The sequence below is a fragment of the Choloepus didactylus genome, chromosome 1 (assembly GCF_015220235.1).
Source record: "Choloepus didactylus isolate mChoDid1 chromosome 1, mChoDid1.pri, whole genome shotgun sequence".
Classification (NCBI taxonomy): Eukaryota; Metazoa; Chordata; class Mammalia; order Pilosa; family Megalonychidae; genus Choloepus; species Choloepus didactylus.
Genome location: NC_051307.1, coordinates 95,030,057 through 95,055,350, shown reverse-complemented (window position 1 = coordinate 95,055,350; position 25,294 = coordinate 95,030,057). Strand labels below are relative to the sequence as shown.

At 36.9% G+C, this 25,294-nt stretch overlaps 1 protein-coding gene across 6 annotated transcripts in view; it reads right to left on the bottom strand.

The window, feature by feature from the left end:
• The window catches only part of SENP5 (SUMO specific peptidase 5), a 91,730-nt gene that overhangs the window by 3,114 nt on the left and 63,322 nt on the right, over window positions 1–25,294 (bottom strand). For 5 of the 6 annotated variants that reach the window (XM_037837735.1, XM_037837747.1, XM_037837736.1 and 2 more), the window contains 4 exons: window positions 7,937–8,074; window positions 3,819–3,902; window positions 1,832–1,882; window positions 52–495 (listed from right to left, as the gene is read on the bottom strand). In XM_037837735.1, the coding sequence (XP_037693663.1) occupies window positions 385–495; window positions 1,832–1,882; window positions 3,819–3,902; window positions 7,937–8,074 (384 nt within the window). In that variant the 3' untranslated portion in view covers window positions 52–384. Of the gene's footprint in view, window positions 1–51; window positions 496–1,831; window positions 1,883–3,818; window positions 3,903–7,936; window positions 8,075–25,294 lie in introns of those variants that run through there. The other variant, XM_037837743.1, reaches the window with a different exon arrangement.

The following is a 25,294-nucleotide window of genomic DNA, read 5'->3' as shown; positions in this document are numbered from 1 at the left end:
GGAATTAAATTTTAAACCTGTATTCAGTTTACTTCTAACTAAGTTTCAAAAGCTGCACCAAATCTACTAGGCTTTTTTTTTTTTTTTTTTTTTAATACTCTGCACTGCATGCTCTGTCTATATGCATGCGTTTGGATAATAAATATTAAATATGGGGGGGATGCACAGAATCCATAAAATTAAAATGAAACCAAACTAAACATTAAAAAATAGTACATGGTAGCTTGAGAAATGAATAAGGGCAAAAAAATAAATCTGAGGTAAAACAGTGGCCCAACACCACTGATCTGAAATATCTGTAAAAATTCAAATAAATGTCTGGAGATTCAAGTAACAAACCATCTGCTCCAACTTGGTCAGACTTCCCGGAGTCCCTGCTGAGTTTCAGTCCATGAGCCGGCACTCACACAGCTCCTTGTAAATCCTCTTCCGTACTCGGGGCATGTCTTCTTGTGAAAACTGGAAAGGCTGCTCTAAGGCGAGGCACTTGCAGTACTGCAAAGGTCCCAGAAACATTTAAGTGGTATGTGGAGCTGTGTACCAGCCCAATGTTATTTTAACAGATGCAGACTTCATAGGGCCCAAGGCAGCATTTTAAGGTTAGTTTAAACTTGTTGTGAAACACATTGTTTTAAAGTATTTACTTCTAAACTGTCATCAACTTTCCAGGCCAATGTATGGCCTGGGATCTCTCCTCCTTCCCCACCCAATACTGTGAAAAGCAGCAACTGACAAAGAGGCTCACCTGCTGAGAACGCAGCTAGAACTAACATGGCCTTTAAGTGGAAACTCAAATTTGTTTACAAACCCCTGACATTCATGAGACATATGAATGAGTCTGTCTTCCAAGATTTTTGCGCATCCCTAAATTCATGAATTGTATACTATAATTTCCTTTATAAATATAATGTATAACTGTGTATAAATGAAATTTTTCAGTAGCCCTTTTAGAATTCTCAGGAGACCTACAGATGAAATAGCAAAGGGTTTGAATGAGGACCTTATTTAAAATCCAATTACTCTACATCAAAGAGCTGTAGGTTACTTGCAAAAGTTTTTTTAAAAAAATGAATAGGTAATTCTGGAAATGCCAAATGTGAAGTTTAGGTTCATGTGTCAACTTGGCCGAGGTGTCCAGTTTTTGGTCAAGCAAGCAATGGCCTGATTGTTACTATAAGACATGTCGTGGCTTTAAATCATCAGTAGGTTGATTGCACCCATGGCTGATTACATCTACAATCAAGTGAGGAGACTGACATCAACAATGAGAGACTTTTCATCCAATCTGTTGAAGGTTTAAAAGGAGAGTGATGATTTCAGTAGTCAGAGAATTTCCATCTCTACTTCAGCCACCCAGTTTCTCCTGCGGAATTCATCGAAAACCTTCATTGGTGTTCCCAGCTTGCAGGTTGCCCTATGGAATTTGGACTTATGCATGCCCACAGTCATGTGAGACAATTTTTATAAAAGTCTCATAATATTTACACAGATACCACCTATTGGTTCTGTTTCCCTGGAAAATACTGACTAATGCACTAGGGATATATGAGATGGACAAATTTCGGTCAGTCTCCAGTTTAGTTTACTAGAAGCCTCTGATAAGGCATGGATTATACACATCATTCATTACTCACCTTCGAAGGTGGTTCTTCCTAATCTAAAAATGCAGAAACTACAGCTTCTGAATATTAACAAAGGAAGGAGGGAGGAAAAATATTCTGCAGACTGTACAGAGTACCATATTCACATCATGATGATTACCAGCTCTCTTCTCTAAACCCAACAAATTTAATTCACACATTATAAATTCTGAAAAACATTATTTCTTTACCTGGAGCACAAAGACTCCACAGTCACTGTCATTTTTCTGTTGTGGAATACACTGAAGGGAAAAACAAAATGATGATTAAATAAGATTAAGTACTCCTCTTCAGATAAGGAAAACTGTTTTATGGAAAAATCAGCAAGAGACAGGAAACTTGTCAAAGTCTAGGATAACCAGTGTATAACTCCTGTATCATATTATCCTCTGTGTCTCGTTTTATGGAGGTATCTAGACACAAATAAAGACCTATCAAGTGGCAAACACAATTCATAGAACATTTTGCCTCAATGCAAGAAATGGGAAGTAAAATTCTATTTTCAAAACTCCCATTTGGATAATTAATTTTGCTATCAATTCACTGACAGTAGAATAAAAATGGAATTGTGGATCAGTGAAAACATATGCTTGGACTTTGAATACTCTGTGGCAACAACTCTGCTTAGCAGTCTTTACTTTTCATCTCATATTACACAACTCTGTCCTATTCTTTGAAAGAAATCATGAAGGTAAGCAAGATGTTACTAACACCACTGGCTACCAAATTCTGCCTAAAGTGGGAATATAAAAGATCCTGACAAAATTTTGTAGAGTACCTGAATATTCTAGATGGATCTGCTGGTTTGAATCTGTTGTGTATCCCAGAAAAGACCATGTTCTTTTAATCTCTTCTTGTGGGGGCAGACCTATTGTAGGTAGGGCCTTTTGGTTAAGCTATTTCAATTGAGATGTGACCCAGCCCATTCAAGGTGAGTCTTAATCCTTTACTGGAGTTCTTTGTGAAGAGGATAAAAGACAGTAAAAGCCCAGAGAGCTGAGAAAGAAAAACCCCAGGAGAAATAACCAAGGACCCACAGGAGCTGAGAGAGAAAGCCACTGAAACCAGAACACAGAAGGACCAGAAGACGCCACCACAGGACCTTCCTATGTGACAGAGAAACCCCAGACACTACCAGCCTTTCCTCAGAGAGGGTATCTTCTCTTGATGCCTTAATTTGGACATTTTCATGGTCTTAGAACTCTAAATTTGTAATCTAATAAATCCCCATTGAAAAAGCCAACCTATTTCTGGTATATTGTATTCCAACAGCTTTAGCAAACCAAAATAGTGGGTAAATTCAGGAACATTACAAGTTCATTTCTGGTTTGAAGTAGTATATTAGGTTATTTAAAATACAAAACTTAAGCTAAGTTTAAAATTGAGCATTTGATTCAGTTCAAGGATCAACATCCTGTCCCTTTAGCGTTGGATTAGTTTGGTTTCAAGACCCTGGCTCTTTAACATTGTATCAATGATCCATACAGACCTGAGTTCAAGGACATACCTCTATCATAGTTTCGATAGCCTTTGGGGAAATGCCACTACCTAGGTTTCAGTTTCCTCAACTATAATATAAAGATTATGATTATGATACAAAGATGATACATATTAACTGGTCTACCTAACACAGATCTGTTATGAGGATCAAATGAGATAATATACTTTATATTTCAAAAATACTTGGAAACTATAAAGCACTGACCATAAAATGTAAGACACTGGCACTTGTGTCTAGACTGAGAGGCTGCACAGGCATCTGGCCACATACAGCTTTAATGTCTATGCACCAAACACAGTGCTACAGCCAGACTGTGTTCAAACTGAAGCACTCAGGGCACAGTCTTCCCCAGTGCATTTGCTCCCTTAGTGAATCCACTATCATTTCAGCATTTCTCTGGGTCTATATGGGTCATTTGAAAATGAGATACATGAGGCAAGAGGCAGGTGCCACCAAAACAAAAAACAAAAAACACAATAGAGCAACCACATTATTAGCAGCTGCCCAGGGATGAAATGACAAGTTATTTGTTCCCAGGAAGCACTGAAATTGAGCAGCCAGCTGATGAGCACTAAACCAAGGTTTATTCTGGTTCAAATGTTCTTAAAGACAATCAGCCCCTTAGATCATTCTATTCCCTTGACATGCCTGGGTTTTCATTTTTATCACATACTTACCTTCGTAACAGCAGTCTGCCAACCCTGAAGAAATTCAGGTCTATTTTTTTCTCTGGCTTCAGTCAGCAAATACTTTCTTATATTCTGGTTAAAAAGAAACCACAACACAGACACTGTGTTCCATCAGTAGGTGAAAAATGGGACCAGCCCACAGTAGACAGAAACAAAGGAGGAGGCTGTGGCCTAATAATTGGGGCGAGTATGCACTGAAGAGTTTAAAGCTGGAACTTTATTTCAGACCTCTCGTTTCATATTAAGGAAGACTCAGATCTTCTGTACTTGGGTATGTACCTAGACTGGACACTGGTATTTGTTTAATTAGAACTTTTACATGGTAAGTCAATTTGCCATATCTGAAACTTAAATAAATACTGGCAAGACAATGAGAAAGTTTTCATCACTGCCAATGTCCAGTAGAGGGAAAGAACTCATGGCAGAAATCATTAATAAGTAAAACTAAATGAAAATGAAAACCATTCCAGCCTTAGATATATTCCATATTTTTGAAGGCTGCAGGTAAAGGTACCATTCAGTTTCTGGAAAGTTATATTCAAACCCATTCTGGATATTGAACACAGTCAAGTCTACCATTTAAATCCCTACCAAGATGAAGCATGCTGGAGTTTCACAATTTCCCTTAAGTCCTTCAACCTCTTTGTGTACATCTCTCTTTACATCAAGGGTGAAATCAGAGTTTACATGAATTAAATGAACCCCTCTGAAGGTAGAATAGAAGGAGAAGCTACCTCTTTGGAAGAAAAAACATTTGGTGAAAGTAAATACTTGATTAACAAGGTAGGTATGACTGCATGTCACTCTTCTCCTTCCAAACAAATGACTTCAAGTTCTTAGAATAAGAAGTTTATGTAAATTCATAAATAAAATATAAAAAGACTTGTTCTTAAAAATGGTCACCTACATTCAATAAATATTTACCAAGCATCAAGTGCTGGGGACGCTAGTGAATAAAACTGTAGTAGTCCTTGCTTTTGTGGCTCATACACACTTATTTAATGTTTGTTCAAAACATTTCTGGTCAAGTCTCTGGAAATACAGTCCCCAATTCCTTTAAAGCCACTTCTATGATGGCCCTTCTCCCACCATATCCCCTTAAAACATGAAACAGCCTAACCCGCTTGCCTCGATGCCTGTACTTGATTGTAACGACTTTTAGCTCTCACAAAAAACAAGTCTACTCTTAGGTCTTTTTGTAAACATGCAAAATTTTATCAGTCACTTTTAATCATGCTGAAAAGGTAAGAAGAATTCTTTGTAGGAGGGCTTGGGCAAAACTTCGAAAGATGAGTTATTCAATAACCATGCAGAACCAGGACCTAAATAATCCAGAGCTGACTTAGAAACCAATTGCCTGTCTTACAAAGTTCTGTTTAATAATCATTTGCTCCTTAAAGACAAACGTCTGTCTAGCCCCTCACTGACTCCTTAACATCCAGAACAGTCCCTGGCACAGAGCAGATGTTCAGTATTTCCTGTATGAAATTATTTTCTTGACAACCCTGCCCTCCTCTGCCTGTCAGAATGTGATTTTGAAAGACACCAATATGGCCACACTGTTGTTTATATCTTTTTAGGTCTGTCCAGGGAAGAGACAGTATGGACAAGCTCTGGCAACTGGGGGGAAGTGCTGGTTGAGAGACAAGGAACAAGGGGGAAGGGAATTGGAAAACTGACATCTGATATTGTACCAATTCTTCTGGACTGGAGTAAGAGGACTCTGGGTCTGGCAGGATTCCTGCATTTTTTCCCCTGGATTTCTTAGAACTGAAAACTTGCATTTTGGAAACATGATTTTCCTTATAATTAGTTTTCTTTATATTTAGTTTTTAAATTAAATTTTAATTATACAGGTAATACATGAATACATTCTACTTGTAAAAAATGGAAATATCACAGATAAGGTTAAATCTTCTTTAACTATTACTCTTCCCTCCACTTACTCAAAGGTAATCACTGTTATCAAAATGGTGAGCATCTGTCCGATCTTTATTCTATTTACTTACATATATATGTATGTGTATATATACAAATGTGTATGTATCTCTATATACTTACATGCATATATATACACACACATATCTATACACACACACATTTATGCAATACATATATTTCCCCCCCATAAACATATTAGATTGTAACGTTCTGCAACTTGCTTTTTTAAACTCAGTATGTCTTGGAGATCTTTCTATGTTAGGAGGACACAGAGATATACTATATTCTTTTTAACTGCTACAGTCAGTTTAAATAGTATGGCTACAACATAGTGTATTTAGCTGTTCTCTTGGCAGAGCTAAATTTAGGTTGTTTTTCAGTTTTTCTCTATTATAAATAATGCTGCAATGAACATTTTGGTACATACCCTATCCTAGTGTGCATATACAAGCATTTTTCTGTAGTAGATACCAGGAAATATAACTGGCATGCAATAGAATATGCATCTTTTAAATTTATAAGGCACTTAGAACTTAATAGAATTGCAACTGTCACCCAAAGTGGCCATATCAATTTGTATACCCTGCCAAAAAATATGAGGATGCCTATTACACTCACATAAACATGTGAATACCATCAAACTTTTGCAACATCATGGGCAAAATATGGAATTCTGAAGTTGTTTTAATTGGCATTTCCCTTGTTTCTGTTGAGATTCAGCATTTCTCCCTGTGTTTGCTATTTGCATTTTTCCTAAAAATTATCTTTTTATCCTATGTCCATTTTTATTAGGTCTTTTTTCACCTGTAGGAGTTCTCTATATGCTCTACATAGTGATCATTTGGTATATATATTACAAATATTTTCTCCAAGTCTGTCTCTTGTCTTTTAACTTCATGACATACAGATGCTCTAAATTATAGTATGGTCAAATTTACCAATCTGTTCCTTTATATTTTTTTGCTTTTTGGGTTCCATGTAAGAAGTCCTTCTCAACTCCAAGAATATAACATTTTATATATTTTATTCTAATACTTTTACAGTTTTGTATTTTATATTTAGGTCTGTCCGCCATTTGGAATTTGTTTTTGTAAAAAGTATGAAGGATCTACATTTTACTTTTCCAAATGGATAGCTAATTCATCTGAATTATATGATTTATTGAATAGCCTGTCCTTTCCCAAATGATTGAAATACCAACTTCATCATACACTAAATTCCCTCATATACATGAGTTATTTCTGGATTCTCTATGCTATCCCAACAATCTATTTGTCTATTCCTAAACCAATAAAATACAGTTTTAATGCAAACATTTTAGAGGGTTTTATATTTGGTTATAATCTGTTTTGAGATCTGGTAGAGCAAGTATTCCTTTACTGTTCCTCAAGTTCCAAACTGTTTTGGCCATTCATTCACATGAATTCTGCCATATGAATTTAGGATGAGCTTTTCAGGTTCCATTCAAAATCCTCTTATGAAATTAATTAGGATGGAAATTGGTATATATTAGTTTGGGGATAATTAATCTATTTCCAACATTGTGTCTACCTATCTATTCAGATTTCCCTTAAGTACTTAAATAAAGGGCACATTCCTGGGTAATTTATAGTTTTATTGCTTTTGTAAGTAGAATTTTTCTGTTTTCAATTCTATTTTCTAAATTTCAATTACATTTTCTAAAATTCCCTTGCTAGCACAAGAAAATCAGAAAATCTACTTATTTTTCTATGTTGTTTTTGTATCCAACCAACTTGTTAAACTCTCAGTAGTTGATCACTAATATTTTGCTAGTTGATTCTCTCGGGCTATAGTTCACTCTACAGAAGTTATTTTGAAGATATTAGCCAATTTTAGCTCTAAGGGAAGCCATGGAAAACGATTTCTCTCTACATCCAAGATGTAGTTTTAAGGGAGAAACAAACAAACAAACAAGAAAAGACAAAATCCAATTACAGCATGTCTCTCAGATCTTAGACTATTACCTTTCCCTACCTGGAGATTCCTCTTGTCATCCTTTACTCTGCAAACATTTTAGACAGTTTTATATTTGGTTTTCAAGACAGAAACTGTTCCTGTATGGTCTATCTAGAGCTAAGATGCTATTTGGTTAATCAAATGAAAAATCAAAAAAAAAAAAAAAAAAGAAGGCTATATTAACTTACCTCTACACAAAACTTAAAATGAATGCCTTGGGAATCATAAAATGAAATAATTCGATTAGAGAGTGTCACAGTAATGAGAGACCAGTGAACTTCCAGATGAATAGGAATCAACAGAAGACTCTTTTTAAACAAATCCACCTGATCAAGAAAAGAGAAAGAAATGCAGCCATCACCACAGGCTATGCAAATCAACAACAACAGCAGATTCCCTTTACCGACCTTTGACCTGCTCAAAGTCATAAAGCTAAGAAGTGGTGGAGTCAGAATTTGAACCCAGGTCTTAGTCTAAAGCCCATGCTTTAATACACAAGAACAATAAGAAAACAGAAGATAAAGAAAGTACTATTTCCCATTAAACCTACTAAACCTATGCTTATGAAATGCTTAAAGTGATTTGGCCCCTTATTTTTATGCTTAACTAATTTTCTTGTGAATATATTTTATCTATTCCTAATCTATTTGATTAGGTAGGAATAATGGTATTAGAAAATAGCATAAGCCATAAGCCTTCTATCTTTCTACAGATTCAATATAGTAATTAAGATCATGGGCTCTAAAGTAAGATGGCTCAAATTGTGGCTCTGCCACTTATTGACCAGATGACACTGGCAATTTTCTTAGCCTCTTTGTGCTTTGATTTCCTCAAATGTAAAATGCAGATAACAACAGTACCTACCTTATGAAGTTGTAGAGAGTAATGAGAAAATACATGTAAAATGCAGAGAATTGTGCTTAATAGCACATTGTAAGTTGCCAATAAACCTTAGCTATCATTATTACTCACTCAGGTCTCCCAGACGTCAAAATTGAGAAAAACATCCTTGGTAATCCTTTACAACCAAATATATCCTTTACATTTTTTTACAATCCGAATACACCCTTTATATCCTAATGCTTATCCTTTATAATCTAGATCTACTTGCCATTCCACTCAAAATCCCAATTGCGGACTGGATGATAAAGTAGTAGGTGCTCAATAAAGATGTGTAAATGAGTGAATGAATATTTTCAGGCATTTTTTTGGAGAATATTTTAGTGATTCCTTGAATTAAAACAATATAAGGCTATTTTTAAACTTCATCAGATTCTTAGAAACTAATTTTTCAATTCTTCCTTCCTGCTTTCTGATACTCAGATAATGTTCAGCTCTAAATAAATCATCTACTATGCTACACGATTCTGGAGCAAAGCATTTCAGCACTTTTAATTTTCTGTTTCTGTATCCATGAACCTGGGAGGTGAGGTGAGCAAAAAGATATATGAGATTAAATACACCGGTCCATTCCAGTTCAAAAATTCTGAATATCTCAAGCATATTCAAATCATATTTAAAATACATTACTAAAGAAGACCAAAGTTACATTCTTCTTAAAAAGAAACTTCTCCATAATTATAAAAACAATATACTTATTGTATAAAAATTACAAAATACAGACAAGATATACCTCAGTGTTTATTTTTTCCAGATCTTTCTCTTCTTTTTAATATATTGATTTCCACACATACACAAACTTGCATATATAAAATTAAGAATATGTGTGGTGGATTTTATTATTGATCCATTATTTGTTGCCCTCTCTAGCATGTTTGGTAGGACTGGCATGTCTCAAGGTAGGTGCTGCTCCTTCAGCGTGGGTCCCGTTAACAGAATAAAGAAGAAAAACCATAACATCATCTCCTTAGATGTAGGAAAAGCATTTGACTCAATTCAATATCCATTTATGATTAAACTCTCAGCAAACTAGAAATAAAAAGGAACTTCTTTAGCCTAATAAAAGGAATCTATCAAAAAACAAAACAAAACAAAACCCACAGCTAACACTATACATCAGAGTGACAGATGAATGCTTTCCTCCTAAGAATGAGAACAAGGCAAAGATGTCCTGTCTCATTAGTCCTATTCAACACCATACTGGATGTTCTAGCCAGTGCAATAAGGTAAGAAAAAAGGAATGGCATACAATGGGAAAGGAAAAAATAAAAGTGTTATTATCTGCAGACATGATTCTCTATGAAAACTTCACAGAATCTACCAAAAAATGGACTACAAGACTTAATACTTTCCATTCTCCCTATCTGAAAAAAGAAAGATAAAGCTGGTGGATTTACACTTTGAATTCCCATTACTCTGTTCTACAGTCTCTATAGCAAATAACACTTAATACTCTTAACTCTTACTTATTTGCTCTCTTAAACTTATTTGCTTACTTCTAAGTCCAATGAGAGCTGGAGCTTTGTCTTTCCTATCTACTGCTGTATCCTCAGGGCCTAGGAAAGTGCTTGGCACATAATAGAAGCTCAATAAATATTTGTTGAAAGATAGAATATTTACAGTTAAAACCTCTTGAACACTCATAATTATTTGGGAAATTTCCCTCCCTCCCTCTTTTTCAATCCATACCACTAACATTAGCTTCTTCCACTCCAAGATCAGGTCAGACAGGTACCAGGCTCAGTCCATCTAGAAAGGCATTGGCAATCAGCCCAAACTCTAACATATTTTCAACTTGCACAGTGTTTCCCAACCTTTATTAATCCATGTCCATCAGGCAAGGTTTCATCTATTTTTATTTTTTATAGTTTATATTATAAAAAGACTTATTTTTTCAAAAAACACTTACCAAAGACAGAATTAGATATGCTTTTTATAGTGTCCTCCCTCAATTTTATTTTCTACCCTGGATGAGGGATGTGGAGGAGGTACCTCAATTAGTAACTACCAATTTATAACCTTGGAGGTGACAGTTCCTAGTTTCCATATTATGAAACCTATAGACTCCTTTTTTCTTTCCTTTTCCTGATTCTAGACTCTCACTCTAGATGGAGATTTGTCACTTTCATCATTCTGTTTCCCATAATCATTTGTTCCATTATTAGTGCCCCTACAATATTTGCATATATAAAAATTTATTAGCATATACCTTAATTTGACATTTTTTATTATGTTTCTACATGCAGATAAGAAATATCCAAAAGAACTTTGTGTGATGACAACACTGTATGCCTGTGCTATCCAACATGGTAGCCACTAGCCACATGCATACTTGAAATGTGGCTAGTGTGGCTAAGAAACTGAATTTTAAATTTTATTCTATTTTAATTAATTTAAAATTAAATAGTCACAGGTGGCTACTGGCTACTATCCTGGACAGTCAAGGAGACCTTGTCTTAGCCATCTTAGAATTTTCAGCCCTCTACAAAGGTATTAATGAAATAGTACATAATGGACATTTCAACAAACCAGATGTAGAATAGAATGGAAAATAATCAGAGTGCATTACACATACTAAACTAGGTTTACTGTTTTTGGGAAATCTCTGAGTTGTATATATATGTATGTTTTTGTGGGTTGTGATATAAAATTTATTCTAATGAAGTTGTGAGGTATGCAACTAGATGAGTGGACCTTGATGACAGTATGTTGAGTGAAATAAACCAGAAATGAAAAAACAAACATTATAATGCCTCATCAATATGGACAAACTATAATGTGCTAATTCTGAGAATTGAATCTGAGAGCACAGGTTATCAGGGGAAGGCTTATGGTAAAGGTTCCTGGATTGTAAGCTCTTAGAGCAGTTACATCTATTTCTGAGTTTTAAGGGCTATTTCTAAATTCTGAGATGCTGAGCTCTTGTATATAATCTGGTTAGTCCCTGGAACTTCAGGTATCTGTGTGACTTGATACCTGAGACACAGAGCCAGAGTTCGGCAGCTATGATTGTCAGCATTACTTCATACAGCAAATATTAAAGAGGATGAAAAAGAGATCAGACTTCAATTAGAGGTATGAACAAAATGGACTTGCTTAGGAATAAGGTAAATCACACTAAAGGGTAAAGGATGATATTGACAGTGATTTAAAACTTCAACTTCTGGGTGAGAGCAAAGGAAGAGATGTTTATTTGGTACAAAATCTGTATTTTCTGTAGCACCCTATATAATTTAACTTGTATGGTCAGTTTATTCAAACACATAATTACATGGAACTTTGAATAGGCAGTGAGATGTGGTTGGTTTGTACAGGTTAGTGTGAAGCCCTGATACATACCAGAGTAACTTGGGCAGAGAATAAAATAAAAATGTATTTGCAAAATCCCCTTGAGGAACATTGGGGACTATGAATTTAGTAGGCTGAGTCCTTGATCTTGGGGCTTCCCCTTATGAAGCCTGTTACTGCAAAGGAGAGGCAAAGCCTATTCATAATTGTGCCTGAGAGTCACCCTCAGAGACCCTCTTTTGTTGCTCAGATGTGGCCCCTCTCTCTAAGCCAACTCTGCTGGTAAACTCACTGCCCTCCCCCCTATGTGGAACATGACTCCTAGTGGTGTAAATCTCCCTGGCAACATGGGACATGACTCCTGGGCATGAACCTGGACCTGGCATCATGGGATTGAGAAACCCTCTTGATCAGAAAGGGAAAGAGAAATGAAACAAAATAAAGTCTCAGTGGCTGAGAGATTTCAAATGGAGTCAAGAGGACATTCTGGAGGTTATCTTGTGTGTTATATAGATATCCCTTTTTAGTTTTTAGTATATTGGGATAGCTAGAAGGAAATACCTGAAACTGTTGGACTGCAACCCAGTAGTAGCCTTGATTCTTGAAGACAATTGTATAACTATATAGCTTACACTGTGTGACTGTGTGACTGTGAAAACCTTATGGCTTACACTCCCTTTAGCCAGTGTATGAATAGATGATTAGAAAAATGGGATGAAAGGTAAATGAAAAATAGGGAGGGATGGGATGTTTTGGGTGTTCTTTTTTACTTTAATTTTTATTCTTATTTATTTATTTATTTATTTTTGGAGTAATGAAAATGTTTCAAAAATTAATTGTGGTGGCTTGTTGCTGCAAAGAGAGCCTAACCCTGCTTATAATTGTGCCTAAGAGTCTCCCCCTGAGTGCTCTTTGTTGCTCAGATGTGGCCCTCTCTCTCTAACTAAGCCAGCTTGGCAGGTGAACTCACTGCCCTCTCCCCTATGTGGGACCTGACTCCCAGGGGTGTAAATCTCCCTGGAAATGCAGGATATGACTCCCAGGGATGAATCTGGACACGGCATCGTGGGATTGAGAACATCTTCTTGACCAAAAGGGGGATGCAAAATGACACGAAATAAAGCTTCACTGGCTGAGAGATTTCAAATGGAGTTGAGAGGTCACTCTGGTGGACATTCTCATGCACTATATAGATAACAGTTTTAGGTTTTAATATATTGGAATAGCTAGAAGTAAATACCTAAAACTACTAAACTCCAACCTAGTAGCCTTGACTCTTGAAGATGATTGTAAAACAATGTAGCTTACAAGGGGTGACAGTGTGATTGCACTCCCTTTTATCCAGTGTATGGATGGAAGAGTAGAAAAATGGGGACGAAACCTAAATGAAAAATAGGGTGGGATTGGGAGGGGGGCAGATCTGGGTGTTCTTTCTTTTTTATTTTTTATTTTGATTCTGATTCTTTCTGGTTTAAGGAAAATGTTCAAAAATAGATTGGGGCTGAGAGGCGGGGCAAGATGGCAGACTGGTGAGCTGTAAGTTTTAGTTACTCCTCCAGGAAAGTAGGTAAAAAGCCAGGAACTGCGTGGACTGGACACCACAGAGCAATCTGACTTTGGGCATACTTCATACAACACTCATGAAAACGTGGAACTGCTGAGATCAGCGAAATCTGTAAGTTTTTGCGGCCAGGGGACCCGCGCCCCTCCCTGCCAGGCTCAGTCCCGTGGGAGGAGGGGCTGTCAGCTCCGGGAAGGAGAAGGGAGAACTGCAGTGGCTGCTCTTATGAGAAACTCATTCTACTGATTCAAACTCCAACCATAGATAGACTGAGACCAGACACCAGAGACTCTGAGAGCAGCCAGCCCAGCAGAGAGGAGACAGGCATAGAAAAAAAACAACACGAAAAACTCCAAAATAAAAGCGGAAGATTTTTGGAGTTCTGGTGAACATAGAAGGGGGAAGGGCAGAGCTCAAGCCCGAGCTCAGGCCCTGAGGTGCATATGCAAATCCTGAAGAAAAGCTGATCTCTCTGCCCTGTGGACCTTTCCTTAATGACCCTGGTTGCTTTGTCTATTAGCATTTCAATAACCCATTAGATCTCTGAGGAGGGCCGTTTTTTTTTTTTTTTTTTTAAATCCTTTTTTCTTTTTCTAAAACAATTACTCTAAGAAGCCCAATACAGAAAGCTTCAAAGAATTGCAATTTGGGCACGTCAAGTCAAGAGCAGAACTAAGAGAGCTCTGAGACAAAAGGCAATAATCCAGTGGCTGAGAAAATTCAATAAACAACACAACTTCCCAAGAAAAGGGGGGTGTCCGCTCACAGCCACCATCCTGGTGGACAGGAAACACTCCTGCCCATCGCCAGCCCCATAGCCCAGAGCTGCCCCAGACAACCCAGTGTGACGGAAGTGCTTCAAATAACAGGCACACACCACAAAACTGGGCGTGGACATTAGCCTTCCCTGCAACCTCAGCTGAATGTCCCAGAGCTGGGAAGGTGGAGCAGTGTGAATTAACAAAGCCCCATTCAGCCATCATTTGAGCAGACTGGGAGCCTCCCTACACAGCCCAGCAGCCCACAACTGCCCTGGGGGGACGGCACTCACCTGTGACATAGCACAGTCATCCCTCAACAGAGGACCCGGGGTGCACAGCCTGGAACAGGGGCCCACTTGCAAGTCTCAGGAGCCATACGCCAATACCAAAGACTTGTGGGTCAGTGGCAGAGACAAACTGTGGCAGGACTGAACTGAAGGATTAGACTATTGCAGCAGCTTTAAAACTCTAAGATCATCAGGGAGATTTGATTGTTAGGGCCACCCCCCCTCCCCGACTGCCCAGAAACACGCCCCACATACAGGGCAGGCAACACCAACTACACACGCAAGCTTGGTACACCAATTGGGCCCCACAAGACTCACTCCCCCACTCACCAAAAAGGCTAAGCAGGGGAGAACTGGCTTGTGGAGAACAGGTGGCTCGTGGACGCCACCTGCTGGTTACTTAGAGAAAGTGTACTCCACGAAGCTGTAGATCTGATAAATTAGAGATAAGGACTTCAGTAGGTCTACAAACCCTAAAAGAACCCTATCAAGTTCAGCAAATGCCACGAGGCCAAAAACAACAGAAAATTATAAAGCATATGAAAAAACCAGACGATATGGATAACCCAAGCCCAAGCACCCAAATCAAAAGACCAGAAGAGACACAGCACCTAGAGCAGCTACTCAAAGAACTAAAGATGAACAATGAGACCATAGTACGGGATATGAAGGAAATCAAGAAGACCCTAGAAGAGCATAAAGAAGACATTGCAAGACTAAATAAAAAAATGGATGATCTTATGGAAATTAAAGAAACTGTTGACCAAATTAAAAAGATTCTGGACACTCATAGTACAAGACTAGAGGAAGCTGAACAACGAATCAGTGACCTGGAAGATGACAGAATGGAAAATGAAAGCATAAAAGAAAGAATGGGGAAAAAAATTGAAAAAATCGAAATGGACCTCAGGGATATGATAGATAATATGAAACGTCCAAATATAAGACTCATTGGTGTCCCAGAAGGGGAAGAAAAGGGTAAAGGTCTAGGAAGAGTATTCAAAGAAATTGTTGGGGAAACTTCCCAAATCTTCTAAACAACATAAATACACAAATCATAAATGCTCAGCGAACTCCAAATAGAATAAATCCAAAAAAAACCCACTCCGAGAAATATACTGATCACACTGTCAAACATAGAAGAGAAGGAGCAAGTTCTGAAAGCAGCAAGAGAAAAGCAATTCACCACATACAAAGGAAACAGCATAAGACTAAGTAGTGACTACTCAGCAGCCACCATGGAGGCGAGAAGGCAGTGGCACGATATATTTAAAATTCTGAGTGAGAAAAATTTCCAGCCAAGAATACTTTATCCAGCAAAGCTCTCCTTCAAATTTGAGGGAGAGCTTAAATTTTTCACAGACAAACAAATGCTCAGAGAATTTGCTAACAAGAGACCTGCCCTACTGGAGATACTAAAGGGAGCCCTACAGACAGAGAAACAAAGACAGGACAGAGAGACTTGGAGAAAGGTTCAGTACTAAAGAGATTCGGTATGGGTACAATAAAGGATATTAATAGAGAGAGGGAAAAATATGGCAAACATAAATCAAAGGATAAGATGGCCGATTCAAGAAATGCCTTCACGGTTTTAACGTTGAATGTAAATGGATTAAACTCCCCAATTAAAAGATATAGATTCGCAGAATGGATCAAAAAAAACGAACCATCAATATGTTGCATACAAGAGACTCATCTTAGACACAGGGACACAAAGAAACTGAAAGTGAAAGGATGGAAAAAAATATTTCATGCAAGCCACAGCCAAAAGAAAGCAGGTGTAGCAATATTAATCTCAGATAAAATAGACTTCAAATGCAGGGATGTTTTGAGAGACAAAGAAGGCCACTACATACTAATAAAAGGGGCAATTCAGCAAGAAGAAATAACAATCGTAAATGTCTATGCACCCAATCAAGGTGCCACAAAATACATGAGAGAAACACTGGCAAAACTAAAGGAAGCAATTGATGTTTCCACAATAATTGTGGGAGACTTCAACACATCACTCTCTCCTATAGATAGATCAACCAGACAGAAGACCAATAAGGAAATTGAAAACCTAAACAATCTGATAAATGAATTAGATTTAACAGACATATACAGGACATTACATCCCAAATCACAAGGATACACATACTTTTCTAGTGCTCACGGAACTTTCTCCAGAATAGATCATATGCTGGGACATAAAACAAGCCTCAATAAATTTAAAAAGATTGAAATTATTCAAAGTACATTCTCTGACCACAATGGAATACAATTAGAAGTCAATAACCATCAGAGACTTAGAAAATTCACAAATACCTGGAGGTTAAACAACACACTCCTAAACAATCAGTGGGTTAAAGAAGAAATAGCAAGAGAAATTGCTAAATATATAGAGACGAATGAAAATGAGAACACAACATACCAAAACCTATGGGATGCAGCAAAAGCAGTGCTAAGGGGGAAATTTATAGCACTAAACGCATATATTAAAAAGGAAGAAAGAGCCAAAATCAAAGAACTAATGGATCAACTGAAGAAGCTAGAAAATGAACAGCAAACAAATCCCAAACCAAGTAGAAGAAAAGAAATAACAAGGATTAAAGCAGAAATAAATGACATAGAGAACAAAAAAACAATAGAGAGGATAAATATCACCAAAAGTTGGTTCTTTGAGAAGATCAACAAGATTGACAAGCCCCTAGCTAGACTGACAAAATCAAAAAGAGAGAAGACCCATATAAACAAAATAATGAATGAAAAAGGTGACATAACTGCAGATCCTGAAGAAATTAAAAAAATTATAAGAGGATATTATGAACAACTGTATGGCAACAAACTGGATAACGTAGAAGAAATGGACAATTTCCTGGAAACATATGAACAACCTAGACTGACCAGAGAAGAAATAGAAGACCTCAACCAACCCATCACAAGCAAAGAGATCCAATCAGTCATCAAAAATCTTCCCACAAATAAATGCCCAGGGCCAGATGGCTTCACAGGGGAATTCTACCAAACTTTCCAGAAAGAACTGACACCAATGTTACTCAAACTCTTTCAAAACATTGAAAAAAATGGAACACTACCTAACTCATTTTATGAAGCTAACATCAATCTAATACCAAAACCAGGCAAAGATGCTACAAAAAAGGAAAACTACCGGCCAATCTCCCTAATGAATATAGATGCAAAAATCCTCAACAAAATACTTGCAAGTCGAATCCAAAGACACATTAAAAAAATCATACACCATGACCAAGTGGGGTTCATTCCAGGCATGCAAGGATGGTTCAACATAAGAAAAACAATCAATGTATTACAACACATTAACAAGTCAAAAGGGAAAAATCAATTGATCATCTCAATAGATGCTGAAAAAGCATTTGACAAAATCCAACATCCCTTTTTGATAAAAACACTTCAAAAGGTAGGAATTGAAGGAAACTTCCTCAACATGATAAAGAGCATATATGAAAAACCCACAGCCAGCATAGTACTCAATGGTGAGAGACTGAAAGCCTTCCCTCTAAGATCAGGAACAAGACAAGGATGCCCGCTGTCACCACTGTTATTCAACATTGTGCTGGAAGTGCTAGCCAGGGCAATCCGGCAAGACGAAGAAATAAAAGGCATCCAAATTGGAAAAGAAGAAGTAAAACTGTCATTGTTTGCAGATGATATGATCTTATATCTAGAAAACCCTGAGAAATCGACGATACACCTACTAGAGCTAATAAACAAATTTAGCAAAGTAGCGGGATACAAGATTAATGCACATAAGTCAGTAATGTTTCTATATGCTAGAAATGAACAAACTGAAGTGACACTCAAGAAAAAGATACCATTTTCAATAGCAACTAAAAAAATCAAGTACCTAGGAATAAACTTAACCAAAGATGTAAAAGACCTATACAAAGAAAACTACATAACTCTACTAAAAGAAATAGAAGGGGACCTTAAAAGATGGAAAAATATTCCATGTTCATGGATAGGAAGGCTAAATGTCATTAAGATGTCAATTCTACCCAAACTCATCTACAGATTCAATGCAATCCCAATCAAAATTCCAACAACCTACTTTGCAGACTTGGAAAAGCTAGTTATCAAATTTATTTGGAAGGGGAAGATGCCTCGAATTGCTAAAGACACTCTAAAAAAGAAAAACGAAGTGGGAGGACTTACACTCCCTGACTTTGAAGCTTATTATAAAGCCACAGTTGCCAAAACAGCACGGTACTGGCACAAAGATAGACATATAGATCAATGGAATCGAATTGAGAATTCAGAGATAGACCCTCAGATCTATGGCCGACTGATCTTTGATAAGGCCCCCAAAGTCACCGAACTGAGCCATAATGGTCTTTTCAACAAATGGGGCTGGGAGAGTTGGATATCCATATCCAAAAGAATGAAAGAGGACCCCTACCTCACCCCCTACACAAAAATTAACTCAAAATGGACCAAAGATCTCAATATAAAAGAAAGTACCATAAAACTCCTAGAAGATAATGTAGGAAAACATCTTCAAGACCTTGTATTAGGCGGCCACTTCCTAGACTTTACACCCAAAGCACAAGCAACAAAAGAGAAAATAGATAAATGGGAACTCCTCAAGCTTAGAAGTTTCTGCACCTCAAAGGAATTTCTCAAAAAGGTAAAGAGGCAGCCAACTCAATGGGAAAAAATTTTTGGAAACCATGTATCTGACAAAAGACTGATATCTTGCATATACAAAGAAATCCTACAACTCAATGACAATAGTACAGACAGCCCAATTATAAAATGGGCAAAAGATATGAAAAGACAGTTCTCTGAAGAGGAAATACAAATGGCCAAGAAACACATGAAAAAATGTTCAGCTTCACTAGCTATTAGAGAGATGCAAATTAAGACCACAATGAGATACCATCTAACACCGGTTAGAATGGCTGCCATTAAACAAACAGGAAACTACAAATGCTGGAGGGGATGTGGAGAAATTGGAACACTTATTCATTGTTGGTGGGACTGTATAATGGTTCAGCCACTCTGGAAGTCAGTCTGGCAGTTCCTTAGAAAACTAGATATAGAGCTACCATTCGATCCAGCGATTGCAATTCTCGGTATATACCCGGAAGATCGGAAAGCAGTGACACGAACAGATATCTGCACGCCAATGTTCATAGCAGCATTATTCACAATTGCCAAGAGATGGAAACAACCCAAATGTCCTTCAACAGATGAGTGGATAAATAAAATGTGGTATATACACACGATGGAATACTACGCGGCAGTAAGAAGGAACGATCTGGTGAAACATATGACAACATGGATGAACCTTGAAGACATAATGCTGAGCGAAATAAGCCAGGCACAAAAAGAGAAATATTATATGCTACCACTAATGTGAACTTTGAAAAATGTAAAACAAATGGTTTATAATGTAGAATGTAGGGGAACTAGCAGTAGAGAGCAATTAAGGAAGGGGGAACAATAATCCAAGAAGAACAGATAAGCTATTTAACGTTCTGGGGATGCCCAGAAATGACTATGGTCTGTTAATTTCTGATGGATGTAGTAGGAACAAGTTCACTGCAATGTTGCTATATTATGTAACTTTCTTGGGGTAAAGTAGGAACATGTTGGAAGTTAAGCAGTTATCTTAGGTTAGTTGTCTTTTTCTTACTCCCTTGTTATGGTCTCTTTGAAATGTTCTTTTATTGTATGTTTGTTTTCTTTTTAACTTTTTTTTTCATACAGTTGATTTAAAAAAGAAGGGAAAGTTAAAAAAAAAAAAAAAGAAAAAAGACAAACAAGGAAAAAAAAAAAAAAGATGTAGTGCCCCCTTGAGGAGCCTGTGGAGAATGCAGGGGTATTCGCCTACCCCACCTCCATGGTTGCTAACATGACCACAGACATAGGGGACTGGTGGTTTGATGGGTTGAGCCCTCTACCATAAGTTTTACCCTTGGGAAGACGGTTGCTGCAAAGGAGAGGCTAGGCCTCCCTATATTTGTGCCTAAGAGTCTCCTCCTGAATGCCTCTTTGTTGCTCAGATGTGGCCCTCTCTCTCTGGCTAAGCCAACTTGAAAGGTGAAATCACTGCCCTCCCCCCTACGTGGGATCAGACACCCAGGGAAGTGAATCTCCCTGGCAACGTGGAATATGACTCCCGGGGAGGAATGTAGACCCGGCATCGTGGGATGGAGAACATCTTCTTGACCAAAAGGGGGATGTGAAAGGAAATGAAATAAGCTTCAGTGGCAGAGAGATTCCAAAACGAGCCGAGAGATCACTCTGGTGGGCACTCTTACGCACACTTTAGACAACCTTTTTTAGGTTCTAAAGAATTGGGGTAGCTGGTGGTGGATACCTGAAACTATCAAACTACAACCCAGAACCCATGAATCTCGAAGACAGTTGTATAAAAATGTAGCTTATGAGGGGTGACAATGGGATTGGGAATGCCATAAGGACCAAACTCCACTTTGTCTAGTTTATGGATGGATGTGTAGAAAAGTAGGGGAAGGAAACAAACAGACAAAGGTACCCAGTGTTCTTTTTTACTTCAATTGCTCTTTTTCACTCTAATTATTATTCTTGTTATTTTTGTGTGTGTGCTAATGAAGGTGTCAGGGATTGATTTAGGTGATGAATGTACAACTATGTAATGGTACTGTAAACAATCGAAAGTACAATTTGTTTTGTATGAGTGCGTGGTATGTGAATATATCTCAATAAAATGATGATTTAAAAAAAAAATAGATTGGGGTGATGAATGCACAACTATGAGATGGTACTGTGAACAACTGATTGTACACCATGGATGACTGTATGGTACGTGAATATTTCTCAATAAAACTGAATTAAAAAAAATTAATTGTGGTGATAAATGCACTACTATATAATGATACTGTGAACAACTGATTGTACACTTTGGATGACTGTATGGTATTTGAATATATCGCAATAAAATTGAATCTAAAAAATTTATTCTGAAGATGGATCAGAGACAAAAATTTTTTTGAAAACCTCTGCTGATAACCCTATCATATAATGGCTGCTCTTTGTTCTACTATTCCACTATAACTGACACCAGGAAACAATGAAGGTCCTGACTCCACTGAACTTCTAGCCCGTCATTCTATATCCTATCCCCAATAACCCCAACAATACAGCAGTCCTCTTCCTCCAAGAATTCTATCATTTCTGTGTCCTTGCCAACATCAACAGCCGATCTCACATTCTCCTTTCTTTTAGCATTTTAGGTTCAATTGTCCATTCCACCCCATCCTTCACTATTATTTATTACATAAACTTTTTTTTTCACTTTCTCTAAATTTTTATTTGATAGAATTTTAGACTCAAAGAAAAAAATGAAAAAATAGTACAAGGAGTTTCCACATATCTTCACCCAGCTTCCCCTGATGTTAACATCTTTATACATATACAACTACTAAAAGAAGGAAAATAATATTTATACAACAATATTAACTAATCTATAGAATGTAACTCAAATGGCATCAGTTTTCACCCTAAGGTCCTTTTCCTGGTCCAGGATCCCACACTGCATTTAGTTGTCTTATTTCTTTAGTCTCTTCCAATTTCTCAGTCTTTCTTTGTCTTTCATGACAATGAAACTTATGAAGAGTACTGGTCAGTTATTTTGTAGAATGTCTTTTAATTTGGATTTTCCTGACTTTTTTTCTAAGAATTATTTTATTTTTTAAAGCAATACACACACACATACACACAAAAGCAAACAAACAAAAAACAGAAGTAGTAGAGAAAACTAATGTAATTGTAAAATCCATATTACATAAAGAAATTTAAAGAGAGATAGACACTAGATTAGGAACCAGGGATCTTGAACCTAAGGAGCTCAAATTTCAGTAGGGAAAATGGATAAAAAATGACAATGTAATGAGATAAATGTTATGTTGGAGTGTATATATAAATGACTATAGGAACATAAAGAAGTATGCAACTAATTCTGCCGAGATCACAAATTATAGATATTTTATGGGGAGACAAGAGGAGAACAGAAAGAAAGAAAAGGGGATGCTTATACTATACCAACTTTACATTCCTTGACCTCCTCTAAGAACTAAGAAACATACCAGTAATATGAAAAGCATTTGCCTATTTTTAGTTTTTACCAGTAGTTACCTTTACATCTTTAACTTCATTTACTCAACAAATATTGTTCTGGCATCCCTAAACAAGGCAAAACAAATTTCCTCCTCTCAAGGAGCATAAATTCCAGTAAAGAAGAGAGACAATAAAATTGTATTATAAATCAGGTAGTGACAAGTACTCAGATGGAAAACAGAAGAAGGTAAGGTGAGAATGCTGGGTAGTACCATTCTAGATAGGATAGTCAGGGAGAGCCTATCTGAGGAGATAACATTTCAGGGGAGGTATTAATGAAGTGAGGGAGTGAGTCATATATATCTGGGGGAAGAGCATTCTAAGGAGAGGGAACAGGAAATACAAAGTCCTTGAGACAAGAAAATGCTTTAGAGTATTGCAAGGAAGCTAGGATGGTTGGAGCATAGTGACTGAGGGAATGAAGAGTAATAGGAAATATGATTAAACCTGTGTTTTTAATTTATCAACTCCAGAAACAAAATAGTATCTATTGACTCCACACTATAACAGATTTAAAAATTAGGGTATACATCTTTTAATCACACATTTGTTAGCACTGTATCAGTTAGGAATGTTTTCTGCTGTAAGAAATAGTGACCAAAACCATAATAATGTCTACCAAGAAATCTGGAGGTAGGGTGTTCCAGGGTTTCTTCAGTAACTCAACAATGTGAGGTGTCTCTTCCATCCTTCTATTCCACCATACTCAACGTCTTGGGCTTTTTGTCTTTGGGCTTGTCATCTCATGACCTCAAGATGACTCCTGTAGCTCTAGGAATCACGACCTTACCACATTCTTAAGCAGAAGGAAGGGACAGAAGAAATGGCAGCAAATCCTACTATCATATCTGCCCCTTTTATCAGAAATGAATCTTTCCCAGGAACTTCACAGACTTCCCCTTACACCCCACTGAACAGAACTGCACCTCATGACACCCAGTAGCTGTAATGCAGGCTGGCAAAGTATATATACAGCAAAGAGGAATAGGACTTCAGTGAGTTGCTTAGAACAATAATGATGTACCACCTGAAAACGACCATTTTTATTGTCTCCAACAAACTTGAAGTTTTTCTATCAAGGAAGAAGGAGTAAAATGGTCATTTGTCCCAAGACAATCTTGAAATTTTTTGTACTAGTCTATTCTTTCTACAATGTAGCACCCTCCCCCAGACACTCACCATCCACCCCCTAAGAAGCAGTACAACACTGAATTCTATTTGTTTGGTAGCTATAATTACCAAAGTTATTTAGACTTAATTATTTGTTTAGCTTTATTTATGGGTCATTCCCAGGTATTTTATATGGTAACTCACATTTTTTAGATTTCTTTTCATACTTTTTTTTTTTAAAGTAGGCTAGATTTAAATTTTCAAGTAAATTCTTCAGGAAAAGTTCACGAAATCTATAATTTTCAACATTAGAAAAGAACTGTTTCCATTACACATAAATGAATATTTGACTAAATATATGATTCTTAGGTCACAGCCTCTCTCTGCCTTGATACTAGGTATGTATTGCTCCACTTTCCTCTACCATTTAATATTGCTGAGGAGAAATCTAAGATCACTCAAGTTTTTTTCCTTGTAAAACTAACCTGGCTTTTCTATATAGATTCTTATGGGATTCTTTTTCTTTAATTTTTTTTAAGGAAAATTTCAAGCATGTGCATGAGTAGACAGAATAATATAATGAACTCTCATGTATCAGTCACTTAGCTTCAACAATTCTCAACTCATGGTGAATCTTGCTTCAACTATTAAGCCTTCCCTACATTTTACCCAATTTTTAAAATAACATTTATTGTGCAATACAGCATATATACAGAAAAGTGATACATTTCAAAATACAGTTTAACAGGTAAAGTTATGGAGCAAATTTCAAAGTATAGTATAAGTTACAATTCCACAATTTCAGGTATTTCCTTCTGGCTGTTCTAGTACACTAGAAACTAAAAAGAAATATTTATATAATGATTCAGTAGTCATTATCATTTGTTAAATCCTAATTTCACTGTTACAACTCCTTCCTCTCAGTTGATCATTTTATCAGTCTTCAGGGATATTTGGGCAATGACCATTCTAACTTCTTTATGTTGAAAGGGGATGTCAACATTATGGCATGGGAGAAGACAACTGGCTGATGTTCCGCATTTTACCCAATTTTGTATTCTTTTGAAGCAAATCTCAAACATCATATTTCATCCATAAATATTTTAGTATGTACCTCTAAAAAACATGAACTGTTTTTTAACCACCATATCATCATGCCTAAAAAATTAACAATAGTTAATAATTAATCAACTTTTTCCCCGTGCTATTTATTTTTGAAGAAACTGTATCATTTGTCCTGTGGAGTTTCCTACAGTTCGGACTTTGTCTACTGGTATTTTTACCATTGTCCTCTGGATTTCATATAAATTGGTAGTTAGATCTAGGAGCTTGGTCAGATCCAAATTTAATTTTTTTGGCAAGAATATTCATGTATTCAATCATCTAAAGGCACATAATGTCTGCCTGTCTCTCTCTCTGTGATGGTAACAACCAGTGACAATCAATGCCCAGGCCCATTAATGCATGAGTCTTTAATCCTGAAGTGCAAAAATATCAACAGACTATGTTATGATCTTG